The 21,438-nt window shown below is 49.5% G+C and overlaps 1 protein-coding gene across 5 annotated transcripts in view; it reads left to right on the plus strand.

The window, feature by feature from the left end:
- The window catches only part of PNPLA7 (patatin like phospholipase domain containing 7), a 64,663-nt gene that overhangs the window by 3,917 nt on the left and 39,308 nt on the right, over positions 1-21,438 (plus strand). For all 5 annotated transcript variants that reach the window (XM_038548592.1, XM_038548594.1, XM_038548595.1 and 2 more), the window contains 10 exons: positions 1,064-1,155; positions 1,325-1,465; positions 1,929-2,088; positions 2,698-2,778; positions 9,926-10,054; positions 10,492-10,572; positions 11,315-11,441; positions 12,063-12,203; positions 16,481-16,581; positions 16,665-16,811. In XM_038548592.1, the coding sequence (XP_038404520.1) occupies positions 1,064-1,155; positions 1,325-1,465; positions 1,929-2,088; positions 2,698-2,778; positions 9,926-10,054; positions 10,492-10,572; positions 11,315-11,441; positions 12,063-12,203; positions 16,481-16,581; positions 16,665-16,811 (1,200 nt within the window). The remainder of the gene's footprint in view (positions 1-1,063; positions 1,156-1,324; positions 1,466-1,928; positions 2,089-2,697; positions 2,779-9,925; positions 10,055-10,491; positions 10,573-11,314; positions 11,442-12,062; positions 12,204-16,480; positions 16,582-16,664; positions 16,812-21,438) is intronic.

Consider the following 21,438-nt stretch of genomic DNA (forward strand, 5'->3'; position numbering starts at 1 on the left):
GAGAGCCACGTGGGCTGACCCCAGTCATCAACCCGTGGTCCTGCTGAAGAATGTGCAGTTGCCAGGCCTGGGTTAAGGAGGACGGGAGTGTGGTCCTGTGGTGCCAGGTCACCTGAAGGGAAGCAGGACTTGGGACCACACACCTGCAACTGACACCACGGGACAGGCACTGAGCGGGGAGCAGGGGGCAGTGGCTGCCCGAGGGGCTTGCTGACAACCAGGAACCAGGGACTCTGCACTCTCACCACCACAGGGTAGATGAGCTGGTCTCAATGGGGAGAAGGGGCAAAGAGCTTTCTAGACCCAGGATGATCATGCAGGGACTCGGATTCTAGGCGACAGGGCAACAGGATAGGATGGGGTCGGCCTTTTTTTTTTTTTTTTTAAACATTATTTATTTGAGAAAGGATGTATGCATGAGCAGGAGGGGCAGGGAGAAGGAAAGAGAATCCCAAGAAGGCTCCGCAATGAACACAGAGCTGGACACAGGGCTCGATCTCACAACCAGCTGGCCACCCCGGAGGCCCAGAGCCAGCTTTTAAAAGCCTGTGGAGCAGCCCCAGTGGCACAGCGGTTTAGCGCTGCCTGCAGCCCAGGGCGTGATCTGGAGGCCCTGGATCAAGTCCCACGTCAGGCTCTCTGCATGGAGCCTGCTTCTCCCTGTGCCTGTGTCTCTGCCCACCCCCCTTCATCTCTATGAATAAATAAATAAAATCTTAAAAAAAAAAAAAAAAGCATGTGGAAAGGGGCTGCTGTGCCATCATGACAGGAGAGGCTAAGCATCTGCCCTGCAGACAGAGAGAACATAGGCCTGAGGACGCAGTGCTCTGAGAGCGCTGGCTGTTTGGGGATATGGCCACGAGGTGCTCCACTGTCCATGGTACCAGGGATGGCTCCCCATGTCTGGGGCAGACAGGGCCAGCAGGACCAGAGCCTGGGAACTGATGTCATGCTTGCAGGCAGCCCACAAGGCAGGTCCTGAGGGCTGTGGCTGACCCCTGAGGCTGAGTCTGGGTCCATTAGGTCATGGGGTCAGGAATCGGCCTCTCCCTTCACCCTGCAGGTGACCACGCTGCCCCACACGCTTGTAGGGAGCACGGCCGCCCCCCGGCAGCGGGTGAGGAAGAGGACCAAGATGCTGTCTCTGGCCAAGAGGTACTGGGAATGTCCTTCAGACCACATGTGCCCTGGCTGCCCTCCCTGGAGGGCACTGGGGAGCCTGCCTACCACCATGGCCCCTGGCTTCCCCACCTCTGGGTTTATAGTGCTCACACCAGCTGCTTCGACCACCTTTGGGTGCCAGGTGCACGAATCTGCTTTGCAGGATTCTGCGTTTCAAAAAGGAATACCCAACCCTGCAGCCAAAGGAACCACCACCGTCCCTGCTGGAGGCTGACCTCACGGAGTTTGATGTGAAGAATTCTCACCTGCCGTCAGAAGTTCTGTACATGCTGAAAAATGTGCGGTAAGACGGAAGCTGCGTTGGAGGCCTGGGGCCGTCAGTGCTATGTCCTATTGTATTGTTTGCTTGTCAGCACTTGCATCTTGAGAAGGAAACCCCAAGCAGGTACAGGAAGTGTGTGGCGAGATGGAAGCTACAAGCCTGGGCTCCCTTCCACCTATGCCTGGAAACCCCATTCCTCTTTCTCGCCTGGCTTTGCTGTCCCAGGTTTTGTGTACACCTCTGGTTCAGAGTCACAGTCATGGCTCAAGGGTTCTTTGAGCGGATGGGAGAACAGTTTATGAAAATTTCCGGATTCAGCTTCTGTCCTGACAGTGACTCAGGTGGCTAGTGCTGCAGGGTCTGCATGTCCATGACCTCCCACTCTGTGGATCTGGTCCGCAGTGCTGGCGGCAGTGGCTGTGTCTCCATCGACCTCCTCCTCTCCTTCCTGGAAGATCTCCCACATGTGTTGTGGTTCTTGCAGGGTCCTGGGCCACTTTGAGAAGCCACTGTTCCTGGAACTTTGCAAACACATGGTCTTTGTGCAGCTACTGGAAGGGGAACATGTCTTCCAGCCAGGAGAGCCAGATACCAGCATCTACGTGGTGCAGGACGGGCGCCTTGAAGTCTGCATCCAGGACGCAGTAAGAGAGCCTGGCCACATGTGTCAGTGGGCTCAGGGAGTGCAGAGCATGGTAGAGGGTATGGGTCTGTTGTGGTTGGATGGTTGCCTTGCTAGGTAAGCTCTACACTGATCGTGGGGCTCGAATTCATGACCCTGATATCAAGAGTTGCACGTTCTGCCGACAGAGCCAGCCAGGCATCCTTGTTGTGTTTTTACTTACATGTCTGCCATTTGAAAGATGTTTTAAAGTTTTCTATTGAAAAATTAGTATAAAATTTTACATTTCGATTCTTTGGGGAAAAAGGCACACTTTGATGTCGAAAGCATTGGCACACAGTGTGTATGCCCTTTGCTGTTGGTGCATTCCCTCTCCCTCACACATGGGCGGTGCCCGCTGTTTAGGGGGTCTGGTGGCATTTGACCTGTTCAAGCCTTTTAAGGTGCCTCTTCCATCTCCTTGGAGTACCCCCAGTGGTCACACCCCTGCCTTTTGTGCAAATTTCAGTGTAGTGACCCAGTGTCTGCTCTCAGGACAGGCAACAGTGGTTGGGTGGCCCAGCTGGCCTGTGGGGGGGGGGGGGGGCTGAGCCTCCCATCAATGGACGATTCTGCTCTGCTTCCTGAGCAGGATGGCAGTGAGGTGGCGGTCAAAGAGGTTCTGGCCGGAGACAGCGTCCATAGTCTTCTCAGCATCCTGGATGTCATCACTGTGAGTCCCCCGGGTGCACTCAGTGGCCAGGGGCTGGCCTAGGATGGGAGGGATTCCCCATGGGTCAAGGGGGTGTTTGGGAGCCATGTTAACTGTGTTTGAGAGGAGCTGGGCATCTGCTGATGCGTTCTGGCTGTCTTTTAAGTGATTAATTTTTGGACTGAATGACACATGCGTGTGGCCCAAGATTCAAAGGGGACAAACATCATAGAGTGAAAACACTTCCTAGGGGGGGCCTTGCCCTGGATCTTCTGTGCTCATGGTATCTCTCATTCTCAATCTTCTGCTGTTAATTGTTGGAGTGGATGGTTTTATGTGCATGTCATTTTATGTATTTGACTGGCAGAGACTTCCCAGATGTAGGGTGTACCGCCCCCCACCCTGCCCGTGTCCTCACCCACCATCCAGGCATTCATCTCATGTTTGACCTTTGCCAGTCCAGCCAATTACAAAATAACATCTCACATCATCTTGTGATTTTTAAACTTACTGTCATGGAGCATCTCAAACATTTGCAAAAGTAGGCAGAATAGTAAAGTCAACTGTGTGTGCACAACTGTGTGTGCTGCAAAAAGTCTCGGCTCAGCGCAACCATTCCCTTCTCGTTAACTAGAATTTAACATCTAATTTTCTTTTTTTTCTGAGTAAAATTTCTGTACAATGAAACAAGATCTTAAGTGTGTCCTACCTGAGTTTTTTTTTTAAGATTTTATTTATTTATTCATAGAGACACAGCTAGAGAGAGAGAGAGGCAGAGACACAGGCAGAGAAGCAGGCACCATGCAGGGAGCCTGATGTGGGACTCGATCCCAGGTCTCCAGGATCACACCCTGGGCTGCAGGCGGCGCTAAACCGCTGCGCCACCGGGGCTGCCCTCTACCTGAGTTTTGATTATGTACACACCTGTGTAGCTCAAAAGGTGCATTTGATTGTCACTTTACCTTTGAGGTTATACTTCCTGCTTTGAGTTTTAGCTGTACATCAAGGCAACTTGTACCTCAGTTTCCCCCAGATGGACATTGCACAAAGTGGTCTCCAGAGCAGTTAGCAGACCTTGACAAGGATGCATCCATGTGGGGCTAGAAGCCTGGGTACTTGTGTGACACTCATGATGGGTGGGCCCTTTGGTGAGTGTCCTTTGATCTAGCCCTGAGTTCTTGTGCACATGGATGACAAACTCCAGAGACTTTGGGGGTGTCCACGGTGTTACCCCATCCCTATTAGGCTGGTACAGACATGCTTTGAGGTGTGTTAGGGCCTGGGGTAGAGGTATGGATAGAACTCTGGCATCTTGCTCTGCTCCCAGGACCTGGTGTGTATTCACAAGATGCTTGGCTGGCGCTAAGAGGAATACCACCTCCTCTGAGCAAGGCTGACCCACTTGAAAGGCCAGTGCATGGCCTGGTGGCAGCCTTTGCCTGGAGCATTGTGCTGGGAGAGGGCACCCAGATGTGCAGGGCATGTCCCCATGTGGTTCCATAGGACTCTGGCTGGTGTGGGTCAGAATCTGTAAGGTGCACTGTGAGTCTGAGAAGCCCAGGAGGTGTAGACAGATTGTTTACATGGAGATAAATTAGAGTTATGCAGCTCTGTACCCTCCCTCAACCTTGGAAAGTGTTAAGCAAACTATAGCTTTGGTGGAGGCCCTTCTTGGTATTTATTGTCTGCAGTGATTCCTGGTCTCATTATAATTTTGGGCTTGGGCACCACATCTTGCAGCCCCAGGAGATGTGTGCTGTGAGCAGGGCCTCCCCAGCCTGCTGCATTCCTGTCCTTCTCCTGGGGCAGCTTCCTCCTGGGGTGGGTAAGAAAACAGCAATGTTTCAGAGAAAATAATTCTGTATTGTGATTAACTAATCATCTGGAAGGACATCATTTTTGCCTAATCAGACATTTGTGTCTGTCATTAAAAAGAATTAATTCTATCCAAGTAACATAGACAAATTCTAAGCACAGTTTTGGTGTTTTGTGAATTACAGTTCTCTGTTCCACTGCCCTTCCCTAGAAAAGCCACTTCCATCTCTTCTAGGTTTTTTGTGCAGTGTGCTTCCCTTGCTCTTTTGTAATCCTCCCGTCTTAGATTCGTGTGAGCTAGTTAGCCTGGAAATGAGGGCAGGCTTTCCTGATTGCTCTACGGGCCTCCCCACTCCTCCCACCCAAGCAAAGCCACACTCATGCAGGGTTGATCGCCTCAATGAGGTTCCTTTCTTGTTTTTCCTGGAGTTAACAGCTGCCTTGGTTTTTGGGTTGCTTCGTTTTTTGTGTAGTCATGGTCTGGTGCCCTGCTCCAATGCCCTCTGAGTTGGGGAGAAGCCCCCAAGCACCCATCTTCTTGTCCAGCCTGACCTCCCTGGGCTGGCTCCCGATCCTCTGGGGTCCCCGCTCCTCATCTGGGTCCTTTCCTTCTGTCTCTATGGGGCCCTCACCTCCACTCCCTTGGCCAGCTTGCTTGTGTTGGTGGAGCAGTTGCTGTCTGCTTTCTAAGAAGGGTATGAGGGAGATAGAGTTCTGAAACCTTACAAATCCAGAATTGTCTTTATTCTGTGCTACCTTTACCTTTCTGTTATACTTTCTAGGAGATTTCTTCCACTTCATTTTCCAAACCTCCTACTGAGTTTCTCATTTTTGTCACCACATATTTTATTTTACTTTTTTATTTTTATTCTATTTAGTTTTTATTTATTTTTAAAAATCTTATTTATTTATTCATGAGACGCAGAGAGAGAGAGAGAGAGAGAAAGGCACAGACACAGGCAGAGGGAGAAGCAGGCTCCCTTCCATGCAGGGAGCCTGACGTGGGACTCGATCTCGGGTCTCCAGGACCACACCCAGGACTGAAGGTGGCGCTAAGCCACTGAACTACCCGGGCTGCCCTATTCTACTTAGTTTTTAAAAAGATTTTATTTATTCATGAGAGACACAGAGAGAGAGAGGCAGAGACACAGGCAGAGGGAGAAGCAGGCTCCCTGCATGGAGCCCGATGTGGGTCTCTGTCCCAGGAATCCAGGATCACGCCCTGAGCTAAAGGCAGACACTCAACCGCTGAGCCACCCAGGTATCCCTTACTTTTTTTATTTTTAAATTGAATTAAAAATTCAGTTTAACTCACAGTGTAGTTAGCTCATGGTTAGTGTAGTTTCAGGAGTATAATATAGTGGCTCAGCACTTTCGTATGTCACCCATTGCTTATCACAAGTGCACTCTTTCATCCCCATCACCTATTTCACCCATCCTCCCCTCTGGTTACCATCAATGTGTATAGTTAACAGTCTGTTTCTTGGCTTCTCTTTCTCCTTTGCTCATTTGTTTTGTTTCTAAAATTCCACATGTGAGTGAATTCGTATGGTATTTATCTTTCTCTGCAGTCAGATGTTCTACCCCTGAGCTGTAGTCCTTGTATTTGTCTTTCTCTGACTTATTTTATTTAGCATAATACTCTCTAGGGGCACCTGGGTGGTTTAGTCTGTTAAGCACCCAACTCTTGGTTTCAGCTCAGGTCTGATCTCAGGGTTATGAAATCAAACCTGACATCAGGCTCTGCACTGAGTGTGGAGCCTGCTTGAGATTCCCTCTTCCCCTCTGTACCTCCCCTGCCATTCAAGTGTACTCTCTCTCAAAAAGAAAAAAAAAAAAAAAAACTCTAGATCCATCCACGTCATTGCAAATTGAAAGATTTCATTCTTTTTTATGGGTAATATTTCATCATATACACACACACACAAATACATACATGTACACATACGTATAAGTATATACACCTACCACACTGATTTTCTTTATCCATTTATCAGTCAACAGGCACTTGAGTTGCTTCCATATCTTAACTATTGTAAATGATGCTGCTGTAAACATAGGGGTGCTATATATGTACACATATGTGTGTGTGTATACACATACACATTTTGCATATATGTATTTTTTTAACTAGTGTTTTCATATTCTGTGGGTAAATACCCAGCAGTGGAATTACTGGAGTCATGTGGTGATTCTAGTTTAAATTTTCTTCACATCCTCACAAACACATTGTTTCTTGTGTTTTTTTATTTTAGCCACCATGTTTTTTATTTTAGGAGCTCTTCCCTGCCCCCCAATTTTTTAAATAATATCTTATTTTTTTCACAGATGCAGTAAGATGAGGTTTTCTTTTACTCTCTGTGTTTTCTCTCTTTCTTTTGGGTCTCTCTTCTCTGTTTACTTTGGCTTCAATCTTTCCCAGCAGCCCGTTTGTGTGGAGTGCCATCCATGTTGACCTGCCTAGGTAGGCAGGAGTCTGAGCCCCACATGTGGAACCAGAGTGGCCAGTCAGAGAAAGAGAAGGACAGGAGCCTCCCACAGGCGAGAATGACATGTGAAGGCAGAGCAGTGGTCAGCGCATGAGAGGGCCAGGCGGGCCACACAGCCTCTGCTATAACTGTTCAGCTTGGCTGTCCCTGTGTCCAATAAAGATTTATTTACAAAAACAAGCAGTAGGTAAGATTTGGCCCTTGGGCTGAAGTTGGCCCACTCTGGTGGCTGAGCGTTACCTGTCAGGAGTAGATGTATCAGGCTCAGCAGCAGCATACAGCAGTCTGGGCTGCTGAAAATGTTCTGTACCTCATTTGAGTGCTGGGTATATGGGTGAGCCCTGGTGTGCTCAGGTTTGCCCCAAGGCTCATTGCAGGAAGGCAACAGGGGGCCCACAGAGTGGCATCTACAGGTGTTTTCTCTAAAGCTGAATCTCAGAGAGGTGTCTGCAGTGTCCTGCCAGAGTGGAATTGGCTTGGAATCAGGGAGGGAGCGTGGGGCTGCCCCATCCAGGTAGATGGACGCTGTCCTCCTGCCCAGGCGTGAGCCCTCGGCTATGCTGAAGATCCTATGCTCTGAGCCGTTTGCTTCACCATCTGCAGAACCCCAGTGGCCAGCTGCAGGGCGGGGAGGAGGCTCAGGCCCTCCCGTGAGGGTGGGTTTCACGTCTTGCCTCTCTGCTCCTAAAGACAACAGCTCCATTAGCTGCCAGTCTGTCATTTACTTTTCACCAGTTTCCATCATTGATGCATCTAGTCTTCTCTCAGCTTTTGTCCTGATTCTTGGAGGTTTGTATTTTTGTAACAGAACAGAGATAAGTGGACATGCTATGAAGACCTCCCCTTCAAACCACCATCTCTCATGGGAGGTCATCTTTATTACCGTCCTTTCCAACTGAAGTAGCAAGATAGTCTTTGGATACCTAGGCAATTTTGATTCTTTTACTTTTTTTCCATTTTACTAAATAATTAGCCCACATCACTGAGAGGTGTATAGCAGGTACTCTGATTTACACCTGCTGTGAAGTGGTCACACAACAGGTCTAGGCAGCACCACCATTGCCCAGAGATTAAAGTAAAGGGGACATGCTGAGCTCCCAGCACCAGCTCTCCACAGTGTCCCCATATGTCACCTGGCTCGTTGCATCCCCGGTTCTTCCCGTCTTGATGTTATAACTGAAACTGTCTGTTCTGGCCACCTTACCCCAAACCCCTTTCCCTTATTACTTTACTCTTTACAAATGTTGTGATATGTCTCAGAGATACGGAAATGCACAGTAGTTCGTAAGCAGCCAAGGAAGCTGTTGCCCAGGTCGTGTGGCTATGGCGGAGCCAGCTAGCAGTGAACCTGGCCTCCAGCACCCCTCTCCTTTCCCCAGAGGGTTGACGTGCCCTCCAACATGCAACCCCCAACCCCATGCAGCCTTCTGCTGCGTGTGGCTCTTCCACAGGTCATTAACATCAGCCCCCTGTGTGCACAACTGTCCTGCTTCAGGCATCTGCACCTCTGCTGCTTAGAAGGTTTTTAGACACATGCAAACATGGGGGTTCCTGCACCTGGGCCCTGTGCACACTCTCAGCAGCTCAGCCTCTCTCTGTGGCTCAGTTTTTTTTATTTTAGGTGAGGTCGAGCATGTTGTTTTTCTGTTTGGAAATAAGTAGCCCACGAGCCATTTTTAGCAACAGTGGGTACACTTTCATTCCCTTTTCTACTTACCCCCCCGCCACATACACACACATATGCACATGCTTTTCTCTCTGATTCTTGGACAGAGATGAGAATTGCCATCTGATGGGGTCTATGGGGCTGGTCCTCCCATATGGTCCTGGAGCTTACTCAGAGCATCTTGAGAGCTGCATGCTCAGGTTCCCGAAGCATAGGGCCTGGTCACGGGGTCGGGAATACCCCAGCTCCCCCTCCGTGGGCGGACTTCCATGTGTGGCCAGCCCCATCCTGAGACTGCCAGGGCTCCCCCTGCGAACACAGACATTCCTAACACATTGAGAGGCTGCCCCCAGGAACTGGGGGCCACGACCAGCCACTTCCTCACCACTCAGCCCTGGCGGTACAGATGTGGTCTGTGTGAGGGCTACTGAAATTCCTCCATGGCTGGGGTGAGGGGAGAGGGGTGTGGAAACAGCATGGGAGTTTCCTGAATACTGAAGGTGCATATACGGTATAGCCCAGAGCTGTGCAATAAATGTGAACATCTATGAGTTTATTTTATTTTATTTTTATAAATATTTTATTTATTTATCTGACACAGAGAGAAAGCGCAAAAGTAGGGGGAGCAGCAGGCAGAGGGAGGGGGAAAAGCAGACTCTCCCCTGAGCAGGGACCCCGATGCAGGGCTTAATCCCAGGACCCTGGGATCATGACCTGAGCTGAAGTCAGATGGGTCACTGCCACCCAGGTGCTCCGACAGCTTTATTTATAATTGCCCCAAACTGGAAACAACCCAGATGCCCTTGAACTGCTGAGCCAAGGAAACAGCCTCATTGTGCACCATCAAGAGCACAACTGCTGGTGTGTGAGGAGCACGTCAGGCCTCAAGCTGGCATCTCAGGGAGGGGAGCCGGGTGTGTGTGATTCCACTCATGTGATGTTTTGACAAAGGCAAAGCCATGAGGAGGAGTGATGAAGGCTGGTTGTGGTGGTTGCTGGAGGATAGGGTGGCAGCAACAGAGGGCAATGCCCTGGCTGGAAATGCGGGCTCTTCTCTCTGGCTCCCAGTGGGCTCCCAGGAGGTGCTCCATGCGTGGAGCCCGGTGCTCAGTGGGACCCTGTGGGTACTTCCACATGCTGCTGCTGCATCCTTCTGAGTCAGGGCCCTGGGAGCCAATTGACGCTGATGTCCTTGCAGGGCCACACCGCTCCATACAAAACTGTGTCTGCCCGTGCTGCTGTCCCTTCCACTGTCCTCCGGCTCCCAGCGGTGGCTTTCCAAGGAGTTTTTGAGAAGTATCCTGAAACCCTGGTGAGGGTGGTTCAGGTAGGTCACTCCTGCAGTAGCCCCTCTGGCCCAGGGCCTGGCGTACCAAGCATTTCTCACATGCCGCTGTGTCAGTCCTGAGTGTCACATGCCCAGGAAGGCACATCCTGGTGGGTGAGGAAGGACTAAGGTGGGTTTAGAAGGTTTTGTGATGTGTATTTTACAGTAAAAGTGAATATTCATGATCTCAGAGAGGTCTCCAGAACCCCCAGGAGCCCCCCAAAGAGTTCCTTTTCTATGATTAAGTTTCTGTATTGAAGCGATCTTAGATTTACCAAAAATCTACACAGTGATGCAGTTTCCTTATGCCCCTAAGGCTGACATCTCAGGGGACTGTGGTGAGTTGTCAGACCTGGGGCTTCGTTCCTGCGAGGGTCGTGATGGGGCTGGGGTGCCTGGAGGAGGCCCGGCCCGCACAACTGGCTGTTCCCCACCAGATCATCATGGTGCGGCTGCAGAGGGTCACCTTTCTGGCTCTGCACAACTACTTGGGCCTGACCACAGAGCTCTTCAACCCGGTAAGTGCGGCTTCTCACCCCCGTCCACATCACCGTGACACTGGGCCCGGAGAGGGGTGTGTGGGGCTGTGTTTCCTGCTCTGCCTTTTAGCCGATGCTTATGGATGAGTCAGGAGCTGAGAACCTGTCCTGTCTGAGATCTGGGGAATGAGGCTTCTCTGATGCCTATTCGAGGAAAGCCTGGGGTTGGCCTGAATGTGTCCCCTTGGGTCCCCTTGCTCCGTGAGCCTGCCTGCCCCTTTTCTGTTGCTCACCTGGCAGTGGAGGTGGTCACCTCCTGTCCCCTGGGGTCCCTCCTGCCGGCAGTCTGGCTGGTGGGGTTGAGCTTGTGGCTGTGAGAGCCAGAGCTGCTGTGAGCAGGAGATGAGACCCTTGTGGGCCCTGGTTGGAGAGGCCCTGGATACTGACCACTCATTACTGGAGTCAGTGTTGCACGTCTGTCTTCTCCCTACTTTAATGGGTTTTAGGTTTTATCATCTTCTTTTACTGGTATTTTAAGGCATATCCTTTTGTTTTCTACTTTACTTTTCATCTTAATGAAGAGTATTAAGCTTTCTGACAGTGCTGACCACCATTTAAACTTGATGGAATTGCCAGGATAAAGCAAGCTGGGCTTTTGGGAGCTTAAGCATATGGCTGGTATCTTTGCGGGTCACCAATCCTCTTGTTCCCCCAAGTGTGGCTGCTGGGAGTACTAGCCAAGGGGTGCCCCTAGAGTGCCTGCATCTTTCTCACACCCCAGGAGAGCCAGGCTGTCCACCTGCTGTCTGTGGCCAGCATGGCTGCTGGAAAGGCCAAGAGGCAGGCCTGCTGCAGCTCCGAGGATCGTCTGGAGAGGACCCTGTGGCCCCAGGAATCGTGCGACCCAGGTACTGCCCCTGAACTGGCCTCCAGCCTGAGGCCAGGCCCCTTTTCCTCCCCAGCTACTTCTCCCATCATCTCTGTGGGAGGACTGGGCTCCCGGGGAAAGCCATCCTGGAGCAGATTCCTCACTTCATGCTACCCTGAGCTCTTGAGAGAATCCTGGATCTGGGGAAAGAAACTGTCCATTGAGGTTTCTTGGCTACAAGTCACCTTCAGAGTGATGATGTCATGTGCAGTATGCTAGCAGGTGTGGGATCAGTTACCTGCTTGTTCACGAGCAGGCGGCTGATAGTGAACAATAGCCATGTGGCTCAGGGCCCCTCCTGGAAGGTTGTTTTTGGATTCCTTTTCCTGAGGAGCCAGTAGAGCCCTCAAGTATGCCAGGGTCATGCCAGGTGCATGGTGGCCACCTTGACCACAACAGTCACAGGGAAGGGGGCTTGCAAGGCTCCAGCCTAGTGGAGGACGCTGGTAGCAGGGGTGAGTCTGTTCAGAGAGAGCTAAGAGAGGCAGAGCAGGGCTGCGTCCAAGGCTGGCACTGGCCTGGGCAGGTGCGTGTGGGTATCGAGGTCTGTGCACCGTCGTGAGCACAGTGGCCTTCCGTTCCACTGGTCTCCTTCCATCAGATCGAGGGGGCGGCCGTGCAGCAGCCTCGGGGCCTCTGCTGAAAAGGAGCCAGTCCTCCCCACTGCCTTCTGTCCATGAAGAGATCCTGGACGAGCTCGGCAAGGCCCAGCCAGGTGACCAGGCCCCTTTCACTCCACCAGGTAAGGCAGTGGGTGACCTGAGCTGGGAACACTAACAAGTCCAGAGGACCCTGTGCCCACACTCTGGCTCAATTTGATGCAGTGCTAAGCATCTTATTGCCCCGAGTACCCTGTGGGCTTCCCTCCACACGGTCCCTGTTCTCCTGTTATCTCGCATCTGTGTCCCGGGGGTCCACATCCCTGAGGCTGTACCCAGCTGCTGCAGGAGCCTCTCCTTTGTCCCCTGTGCTAGGCTGTGCCCACCAGCACACCACTGTGTCACATCCTCCACTGACATGGGTTTTCTAGGCCCTCTGGCCCCTCAGCTGCCACCAGGGTCGGCTTTCATTAGAGCAGAGCTCTCAGGGCGCCTGGGGGCTCAGTCGGTGGTGTCTGCCTTCAGCGCAGGTCATGATCCTGGGTCCTGCTCAGCGGGGGTCTGCTTCTCCCTCTCCCACTCCCCTAACTCTGCGCTCTCTCTCTCTCTCTCTCTCTCTCTCAAATCTTTTAAACTAAACTAAACAAAACAAAACAAAAGCAGAGCTCCAGGAGCTGACCGTGCCAGCTGGGGCACCTTCCTGCAGGGACCTGGTCCTGGCCTCTGTGTGCTGTAGCCTGGAAGGGCTCCCAGCACATCCTGGGGCAGCACAGGTGCTACCAGGGACTCTGGTGTCCAGCCCGCAGCCCATACAAACTAGCTCCTCCTTGTAACTTTCTGATTTTCCTCTTATATTAGTTAGAAAGTTCATTTTGTTTTCATTTGCGTTTTGTGAGTTACTGGCAAGTTTCATCATTTGGTGTATTTGAGAGCCGTTTGGGTTCCCTCTTCAAGAATTGTCTGTTTAGGGATGCTCAGCTGGCAGTCAGTAGAGTGTGTGGCTCTTGACCTAAGGTTGTGAGTTTGAGCCCCACATTGGATATGGAGCTTACTCTCAATAAATAGATAAATAAAAGTTGTCTGCTTATATTCTCTGCTCATTTCCTGTGGGGCTTCCTGACTCTGTCTTGTTGATTTGCATTAATTCTTTATATGCTCTAGATAGAGACTCTTCATCTGCTGTAATTGTTCAGGCGCCTTTTTCTGGTCTTCATCTGTCAGAAGACCCAGCCCCGGGGACTGTCGTGGAACAGGAACCTTGGTGTTCATTTACTGAAAACCGGCCATTGTGCACCTGTGGTCTGTGTGTGGCCCCTTCCTCCTTGTTCTGTCCTTGTTCACTGGGCTTTGAGCATATCCACAGTCTCCTCTGAGCTGTGTGGTTCCCCTTCCACACCAACGGCTCCTTCGTTTGCCCTTCTCACTTGGATGTGTTCAAAATAGGAAGTTCAGCCTTTTCAGCCTTTTCTCACTTTGTATGGTGGTAATTTATGCAGTACCATTAACAAAACGATCTTTCATTTCCCTGTTGCCTAGTTTGGTGCCATCTTCATTTGGCATCAAATTTCTGAATATACATATTTGTTTGTTTTTTGTAATAGCTTTCAGAGATATGATGCACATACATTAAGTTCACCTTTCTGAAGTGTCTGATTCATTAGTATAGTCACAAAATTGTGCCTTGATCACCACTATTTAATCCCAGAACAGGGCAGCCCCAGTGGCGCAACAGTTTAGCGCTGCCTGCAGCCCAGGGTGTGATCCTGGAGACCCTGGATCGAGTCCCACATCAGGCTCTCTGTATGATGCCTGCCTCTCCCTCTGCCTGTGTCTCTGCCTCTCTCTCTCTCTGTCTTTATGAATAAATACAAAATCTAAAAAAATTAAAATAAAAAAAAATCCCAGAACATTCTGTCAGCCAGTAGAGACACCGTACACGCCCATCAACCATCACCCCTGCCCTGGCCCCAGGCAACTACTGATCTGTGTCTGTCTCCAGGATTTGCCTGTTCTGGATGTTTCATTACTTGGATTTCCTTTTAGGCATTTTTTGTCTTCTGCTGGGGTATTTGCCTATTTCTTCACTGATACCAAGTTGTTTTCAAATTTCATTGGCTTTTTATGGTTGTATAATATGAGTACGGAAGGTGTAAATTGCAAATGGGTTGTTTGATGACTTTTCATAAACTGAACTCAGCCGTGAGGCCAGCACCCAAATGCAGAAACCAGCCACCCCAGGTCCCGCCAGCAGTGATGTTGGACTCTGCCTCCTGTCCCTCCCTGAGCTCCAGCTGCTGGGCCGGGTTAGTCTGATTGCTTCTGCTCAACTTTGCGTCTGACGTGTGTTGTGTGAGCAACACACACCTGTTCTCCCTTGGGGGGTAAATTTATTGTGTGAGCACACTGCTTGTGCATTGTCTGTTGAGTACACATGGACATATTCCTATTGGAACCATCAGGTCGCGGAGGGCATGCTGTTGGCTCAGGAGGTGCTGGGCATGGTTTTCCAGGTGCTTCCCCATCCTCCGAGGGCTGCGCTGTCCCGTAGGTGGCCCCCAGCACAAGTCGCTGTGTACACTTAGATCCTGGCAGCTTGTCCTTGGTCCCCCTCACATTCTCTTGGCTTGTGCTTTGGGATGCAGACAGGCCACACCTGCCCGCTGTGATGTCCCCATTTCACCTTGGCCGCGCACTGTGGCCACACCCCATCCTCCTGTTGCTGCCTGAGCCCCAGTAACTCCTGCCTCCATGGGCAGTGCATTGCACTGTCTTTTGTCTGCTTTCCTTTTAGATCATCGTTAATCTAATTACAGATTAATAGGAATTCTTGGATCCTCCGTGGGCCCTCTGTGGGATATATGTATTGAGGATATTTTCTGCTCTTGCTTTTTACCCTCTTAGTGGTGCCTTTTGATGAATGGAAGTTTTTTAATTTAATAGAGTTTAATTTATTTAATTTTTTCTTTTGTGTGGTTAATGCATTCTGTGTCTTATTTAGGAAATCTGCCTGTAAGAATTAACATTTTACCTTTCATGTTTATCTCTCTAGGATTGGGTCTTTTGTCTAAAGTGAGTATGGGTCACAATACACTTTTTTTCCACATGGCTTTTCAGCTCTCCTGCCATATATTTTTTTAAATGTGTTTAGCAAATGTTTTCAGATAAAAGCAGCTTACGTGACAGATAACTGAAAGCAACAGTGGTCCACATGTAATAAAGTCTGACTCTGGATTATCCAGTTCCACAAACATGCAGGACAGTCACCTACCTCTGGTCCACACAGATAATGCCTCTTACAGGACGTGTGTCTGCAAAGAGCAGAGGTCCTCCACAGTTTCAGTTTCAACAACTGCCTGTATGTAATATGTGATGTATGGAAACTGGTGATTAGAACAGCATTCTGTAGGACTGTGTAACCTTTACTGTATTAATCAGGGAGTGTGGTTGGGTTTGTTTTTTTTAATATAGTCTTGTTAATTTTTTATTATTATTATTTTTAAAATAGTTTATTTATTCATGAGAGACATAGAGAGAGAGAGAGAGAGAGAGAGAGAGAGAGAGAGGCAGAGACACAGGCAGAGGGAAAAGCAGGCTCCATGCAGGGAGCCAGATGTGGGACTCAATCTCGGGACTCCAGGATCACGCCCTGGGCCAAAGGCAGGCGCTAAACCGCTGAGCCACCCAGGGATCCCTGGGTTTTATTTTTAAAATAGACGTTGGTATCATAACACTTTAGCTTATGAATAATAATAAAACAATAATATGTTAGTAAAATACATAATATTATTATTTTATAATAATACAACAACATTATAGTAAATACAATGCACAGTATCTCAGGATTAAAAGTTGGTTTGGGGACTCCTGGCTGGCTCAGCCGATGGAGCATGTGACTCTTGATCTCAGGGTTGTGAGTTCAAGCCCCACACTAGGTGTAGAGATGACTTAAAAATAAACTCTTAAAAGGGCCTCTGGGTGGCTCAGTGGTTGAGGGTCTGCCTTTGGCTTAGGGCGTGATCCTGAGGTCCGAGGATTGAGTCCCACATTGGGCTCCCCACAGGGAACCTGCTTCTCCCTCTGCCTGTGTCTGCCTCTCCCTGTGTCTCTCAGGAATAAATAAATAAATAAATAAATAAATAAATAAATAAATAAATAAATAAATAAATAAATAAAACTAAATAAACAAAATCTTAAAAAAACTTTTTATTTCATTTACAAAATAAAATAAAAATTGTTTGTGGGTCATAGAAGGATCTCCATGACATTACAGTGGCCCTGCACTGCAGTGATCTGAGTCCTCCCTCCCCAGGGCTGTGCTGCTTAGCCTCAGGGAGAGCTCAGCCAGCCCTCAGTGGGTGCCTATGGGTCCACGTGTCCAGGTGGGCCGGCGCAGTGTCCTGAATCTTCCCTCCATTTGTAGGGAGCACAGCAGGTGCTACCTCAGACCTGAAAATGGCGTGTGACCGTGCCAGAGTCCTGCTCCATGCAGAGGAGCACCCTGGAAGCACCATGGCCAGCAAGGTAGGCGGGGAGCCCCTCTCCCCTCTGGCTGTGCTCTCGGTAAGGACCCTTCCTCTGATCTCGCTGCCTGTGCTCCTCTCAAGTCCAAGAAGAATGTGATGGTGGCAGACGCCCCGTCTGCAGTCTTCCACTACTCAGAGGCTAACTCAGAGGAGACTGTCTCCAGCAGGAAGACAGATGCCATCTTCAGAGCTGCCAAGAAAGACCTTCTCACCCTAATGAAGCTGGATGTAAGTGGCCACGCTCCTGCCTGTCTGTGGCTAGGGTGCACAGGGAGACGTGCACAGTCTCTCTCCGGAGGGGCACATGGGTGATGACTGCCATAGACTGTCCTTCTAAGGACCTAGTCCTTTGGGCATGGTGTCCCAGGTCAGGGCCGCTGTGGCCCTTGCCTGGGGTGCACCTCCCTCTGGGGGTGCTGAGGATGGTGTCCCTGTGCTGGTGGCCTCGCAGACCCACTCCCTGGCCCTTGGTCAGCACGCCCCTGCCCTCCCCCGCGTGCTTGCAGGTGGCAGCAGGGGTGCCGTGCGTCCTGTGCCCTCTGCACACTTTTGGAAACCACCCAGGATGCCTTATTAGGGTTGAAAGTGATGGCTCTCCTGACCATCTTCATCATAGGCTCCTCTTTTCTTTATCCTTCTCCCCTCACATCTTTTTTTTTTTTTTAAGATTTTATTCATTTATTCATGATAGAGAGAGAGAGAGAGAGAGAGAGAGAGAGGCAGAGAGAGAAGCAGGCTCCATGCAAGGAGTCCGACGCAGGACTCAATACCGGGACTCCAGGATCACACCCTGGGCTGAAGGGAGGCGCCAAACTGCTGAACCACCCAGGGATCCCCTCCCCTCACATCTTGAAGAGTGGTGCATTCCTTGTACACAGAGGGTGGACGCCCATGGAGCCACCATGCCAGGCACCAAATTATTAGTGGGTCCCCAAACCTGTTGTGTGTCCTCTGTGGGAAGACCACTGCCTTGCGCCTGTGTGGACTTTCCATTTCTGCACATGACTCATCCTGTGTGTCCTCTGGACCCACTGCTCCTTGCTCGGTGTCTGTGTCCCAGAGGCTCCATCACTGCTGTGTCTGTCTTGGGCCAGCTAAGGAACGGCCATGTGTGTTCATCCCTTGTCCACCCTGTGCAGGGACATGCGTGCAGATAGATGTCTGTGTCCCGGGGGGGTTTGTCACCTCCTGCCCAGATCAGGGGCTCCAGTGGCCCTATGGGCATGACAGCAGTCAGGGTTTGCAAGCTTTTCCATTTCAGATAAATAAGGGCACAATGTTGAGTACGGCGTTTGGTTCTAATTACATTTTTTTTTTCTAATTACATTTTCTTGATTCCTAGTAGGGCTGAGTGCCTTCCACGCTCCTGGGAGGCAGTGGGGCAGAGTGCCTTCTGCCCATTTTTCTGTCTCCCTTTTAGACTGTAAGGATTTCTTTATATTTTCTAAATAAGAGTCCTTTGTTCATGGTCTTGCACAGAATCTGCTCTGAGATTCGCCCTTTTTGCCTTCTGAATGGTACCTCTGGTAGACAGCTCTTCTTTGGGTTGAAGGGACCTACCAGTCTTTCCCTTCGTGGGCAGTGCTGCTTGTGCCTGGCTAAGAAACCGTTCCTTCACCTTCATAAAGATGTTTTCTATGTTGTTTAAAAGTCTTATCGCTTTCTGTATCTTGGGCTTTCAGGAGCTGGAGGTATGGACTCTGACTAAATATAGCTTGCTTGCAGATTCCCAGTCGGCCCAGCATCCTCTCTGGACAGTCCGTTCCCTGCAGGTCATGAGCTTGTCTGTCAGGTTCTCTGTCATGTTTTCTCACACTGCTTTCTGTGCCGCACACGGCAATGTAGTCTGCTCCTGAGTCCGCCCACCCTGCTCACAGGACCTTCCTGTCCAGCCCCACCCAGCCCCCGTCGGAAAGAGTGCTTTTCAAGAAGTTTTTGTCCTTTGAGCCAATGGCTCAGCACGGCCTCTGAAGGAGGAAAGCAAGCCCACAGCGGAAGTGTGCCTCTGCCCTGTGTCCCGAGGGGCCTGGGGGCTACAGCAGTACCTCCTGCTAGCAGGGTGGTGGGTGACGGATGGGGGGGGGGGTGTACCCGCACGCTGTCCCCAGCTCAGTGCCCCCACGAGAAGTCGTGTGCTGCTCTTTTCTCCTTTGAAAATAATGTTTCTCTTGCTGCTTTTAAGATACTTTCTTTGTCTTTGATTTCTTGTATTTTCAGAACTGGGTGTGGATTTCTTTTTGTTTGTCTTGCATGAAACTCTTTGGGATTCTTCAGTCTGGGCCTCTGAATTCCTTTAGAAAAATATCAACATTTTCTCTTCAAATATTGCCTCTGCACATTCTCTCTTCTCCTTAAGAGACTCTCCTTTATCTTTTACATCTTACCCCTTTTTCTGTGTTTTCCATATTCCTGTAAGTCCTTAACCCTTGATGTACATGTTTTTATCGGGGTTCACATTCTCTTTCTAGCATCTTTTCTGCTGTTAAACCTGGGCATTGGGTTCTTAAGTTTGGCTGTTCCATTTTATAGTTCTAGAATGTCTACCTTTTTTTTTTTTTTTTTTTTTTTTTTTTAATCTGTGGCCACTACTGAGTGGTGATGTGGAACATGGTATTGTCTCCACAGCCTGCAGGCGGGAAGGGCCTCGCACCACAGTCCACTCAGCCAGTCTTGGCATCTTATCAGCTGTATCACAAATGTTTTTTTTTCCTCCACTTACTAAATTTTTTTTAACAGACTTGACTTTTTAGAATAGTTTTAGGTTCACAGCAGAATTGAGAAGAATGCGCAGATTTGTTTTACCCCCTGCCCCTGCCCCCGCCACATACAGCCTCTCCCGGTACTAACACTCCCTCCAGGTGGTGCGTTCATCACAGCAGAGGAACCTACAGTAATCAAGGTCCCTGGCATGACCTTAAGGCTCTCTTGGTGGTGTATTTTCTGTGGGTTTGGACGAACACGTGGTGACACGTGTCCTTGGGGACAGCTTCATGCAAGCAGTTCACAACCTTAAGAATCCTCTGCTCCACCTGTTCATCCTCCCAACCTATCTTCTGCTGTCTCCATAGTTTTGCCTTTTCCACGATGTTGTTGAATCACACGCTGTATCACCTTTTCACGTTGGCTTCCTTTACTTGCTGTTACTCATTTAAGGTTCCTTCATGTCTTCTCATGACCTGAGAGCTTGTTTCTTTTTAGCACTCAATAGCATTCCATTGTCTGGAATGAACCATGGTTTATTTATCCATTCACATATATCTTGGATGCTTCTAGGTTTTGACTATTTTATATATATATATGTTTTTTTTTTAAAGATTTTATTTATTTATTCATGAGAGGCAGAGACACAAGCAGAGGGAGACGCAGACTCCATGCAGGGAGCCTAACGCGGGACTCAATCCTGGGACTCTGGGATCACGCCCTTAGCTGAAGACAGATGCTTAACCTATAAAATATTATAAATATATAAAAATATATTTTTTATTCGTTTATTTTATTAATTTATTCAGGAGAGATACCGAGAGAGACAGAGAGAGAGGCAGAGACTCAGGCAGAGGGAGAAGCAGGCTCCATGCAGGGACCCCAATGTGGAACTCAATCCTGGGACTCCAGGATCATGCCCTGGGCCGAAGGCAGGCACTAAACTGCTGAGCCACCCAGGGATCCCAAGTTTTGGCCATTATAAATAAAGCTGCTCTACATGTGCACATGTGCCTGCATTGCCAACTCATTTGAGTAAATAGTGAGAGGTGCAAGGGCTGTATTTTATAATTAAAGTGTGTTTAGTTTTGCAAGAAGCCGCCAAACCATTTTCCAGAGTGGCTGCACCATGGTGTACGTCCCTGACCTTGCATGAGAATTCCTGCTGCCCCGCATCCTCACCAGCACTTGATGTTGTCAGTGTTGTGTACGTGAATGGATTGTGTCCCTTCTGATAGGTGTGCAGTAGTGTATCATGGTTGTTTTAATTTGCATTTCCCTGACAGCGTATCATATGGAGCATGCCTTCGTGTGCTGGTTTGTCATCTGTATGTCTTCTTTGGTAAGGAATCTGATAAGGTCTTGGCCCACTTGTTATCTGGGTTGTTTGTTTCCTTATTGTTGAGTTTTAAGAGTTCTTTGTTTTGGGGATGCCTGGGTGGCTCAGTGGTTGAGCATCTGTCTTTGCCCCAGGGTGTGATCCTGGAGTCTTAGGATCGAGTCCCACATCAGGCTCCCCACAGGAAGCCGGCTTCTCTCTCTGTCTCTGTCTCTGCCTCTCTGTGTGTGTGTCTTTCATGAATAAATAAATAAATCGTTAAAAATAATAAGAGTTCTTTGTTTTGGATAGCAAGTCCTTTATCAGATGTGTTTTTTGCAAATATTTTCTCCTATCTGTGGATTGTTTCTTTATTCTCTTGACAGTGTCTTTCACAGAGCAGAATTTATTCATTTATTTATTTGTTTATTTATTTTTAAGATTTTGTTTATCCACAAAAGACACAGAGAGAGAGTCAGAGACACAGGTAGAGGGAGAAGCAGGCTCCCTGCGGGGAGCCCGATGCAGGACTTGATCCTAGGACCCTGGGATCATGCCCTGAGCTGAAGGCAGACGCTCAACTGCTGAGCCACCCAGGTGCCCAGCCAGAATTTTTTTATTTTAATGAAGTCCAGCTTATAAATTCTTTCCTTTATAAGAGTGTGCCTTTGGTGTCATATCTAAAAGTCATTGCCAGGGCAGCCCAGGTGGCTCAGCGGTTTAGCGCCACCTTTGGCCCAGGTCGTGGTCCTGGAGACCTGGAATCGAGTCCCACGTCAGGCACCCTGCATGGAGCCTGCTTCTCCCTCTGCCTGTGTCTCTACCTCTGTGTGTGTG

Source organism: Canis lupus, chromosome 9 (genome assembly GCF_011100685.1).
Source record: "Canis lupus familiaris isolate Mischka breed German Shepherd chromosome 9, alternate assembly UU_Cfam_GSD_1.0, whole genome shotgun sequence".
Lineage (NCBI taxonomy): Eukaryota > Metazoa > Chordata > Mammalia > Carnivora > Canidae > Canis > Canis lupus.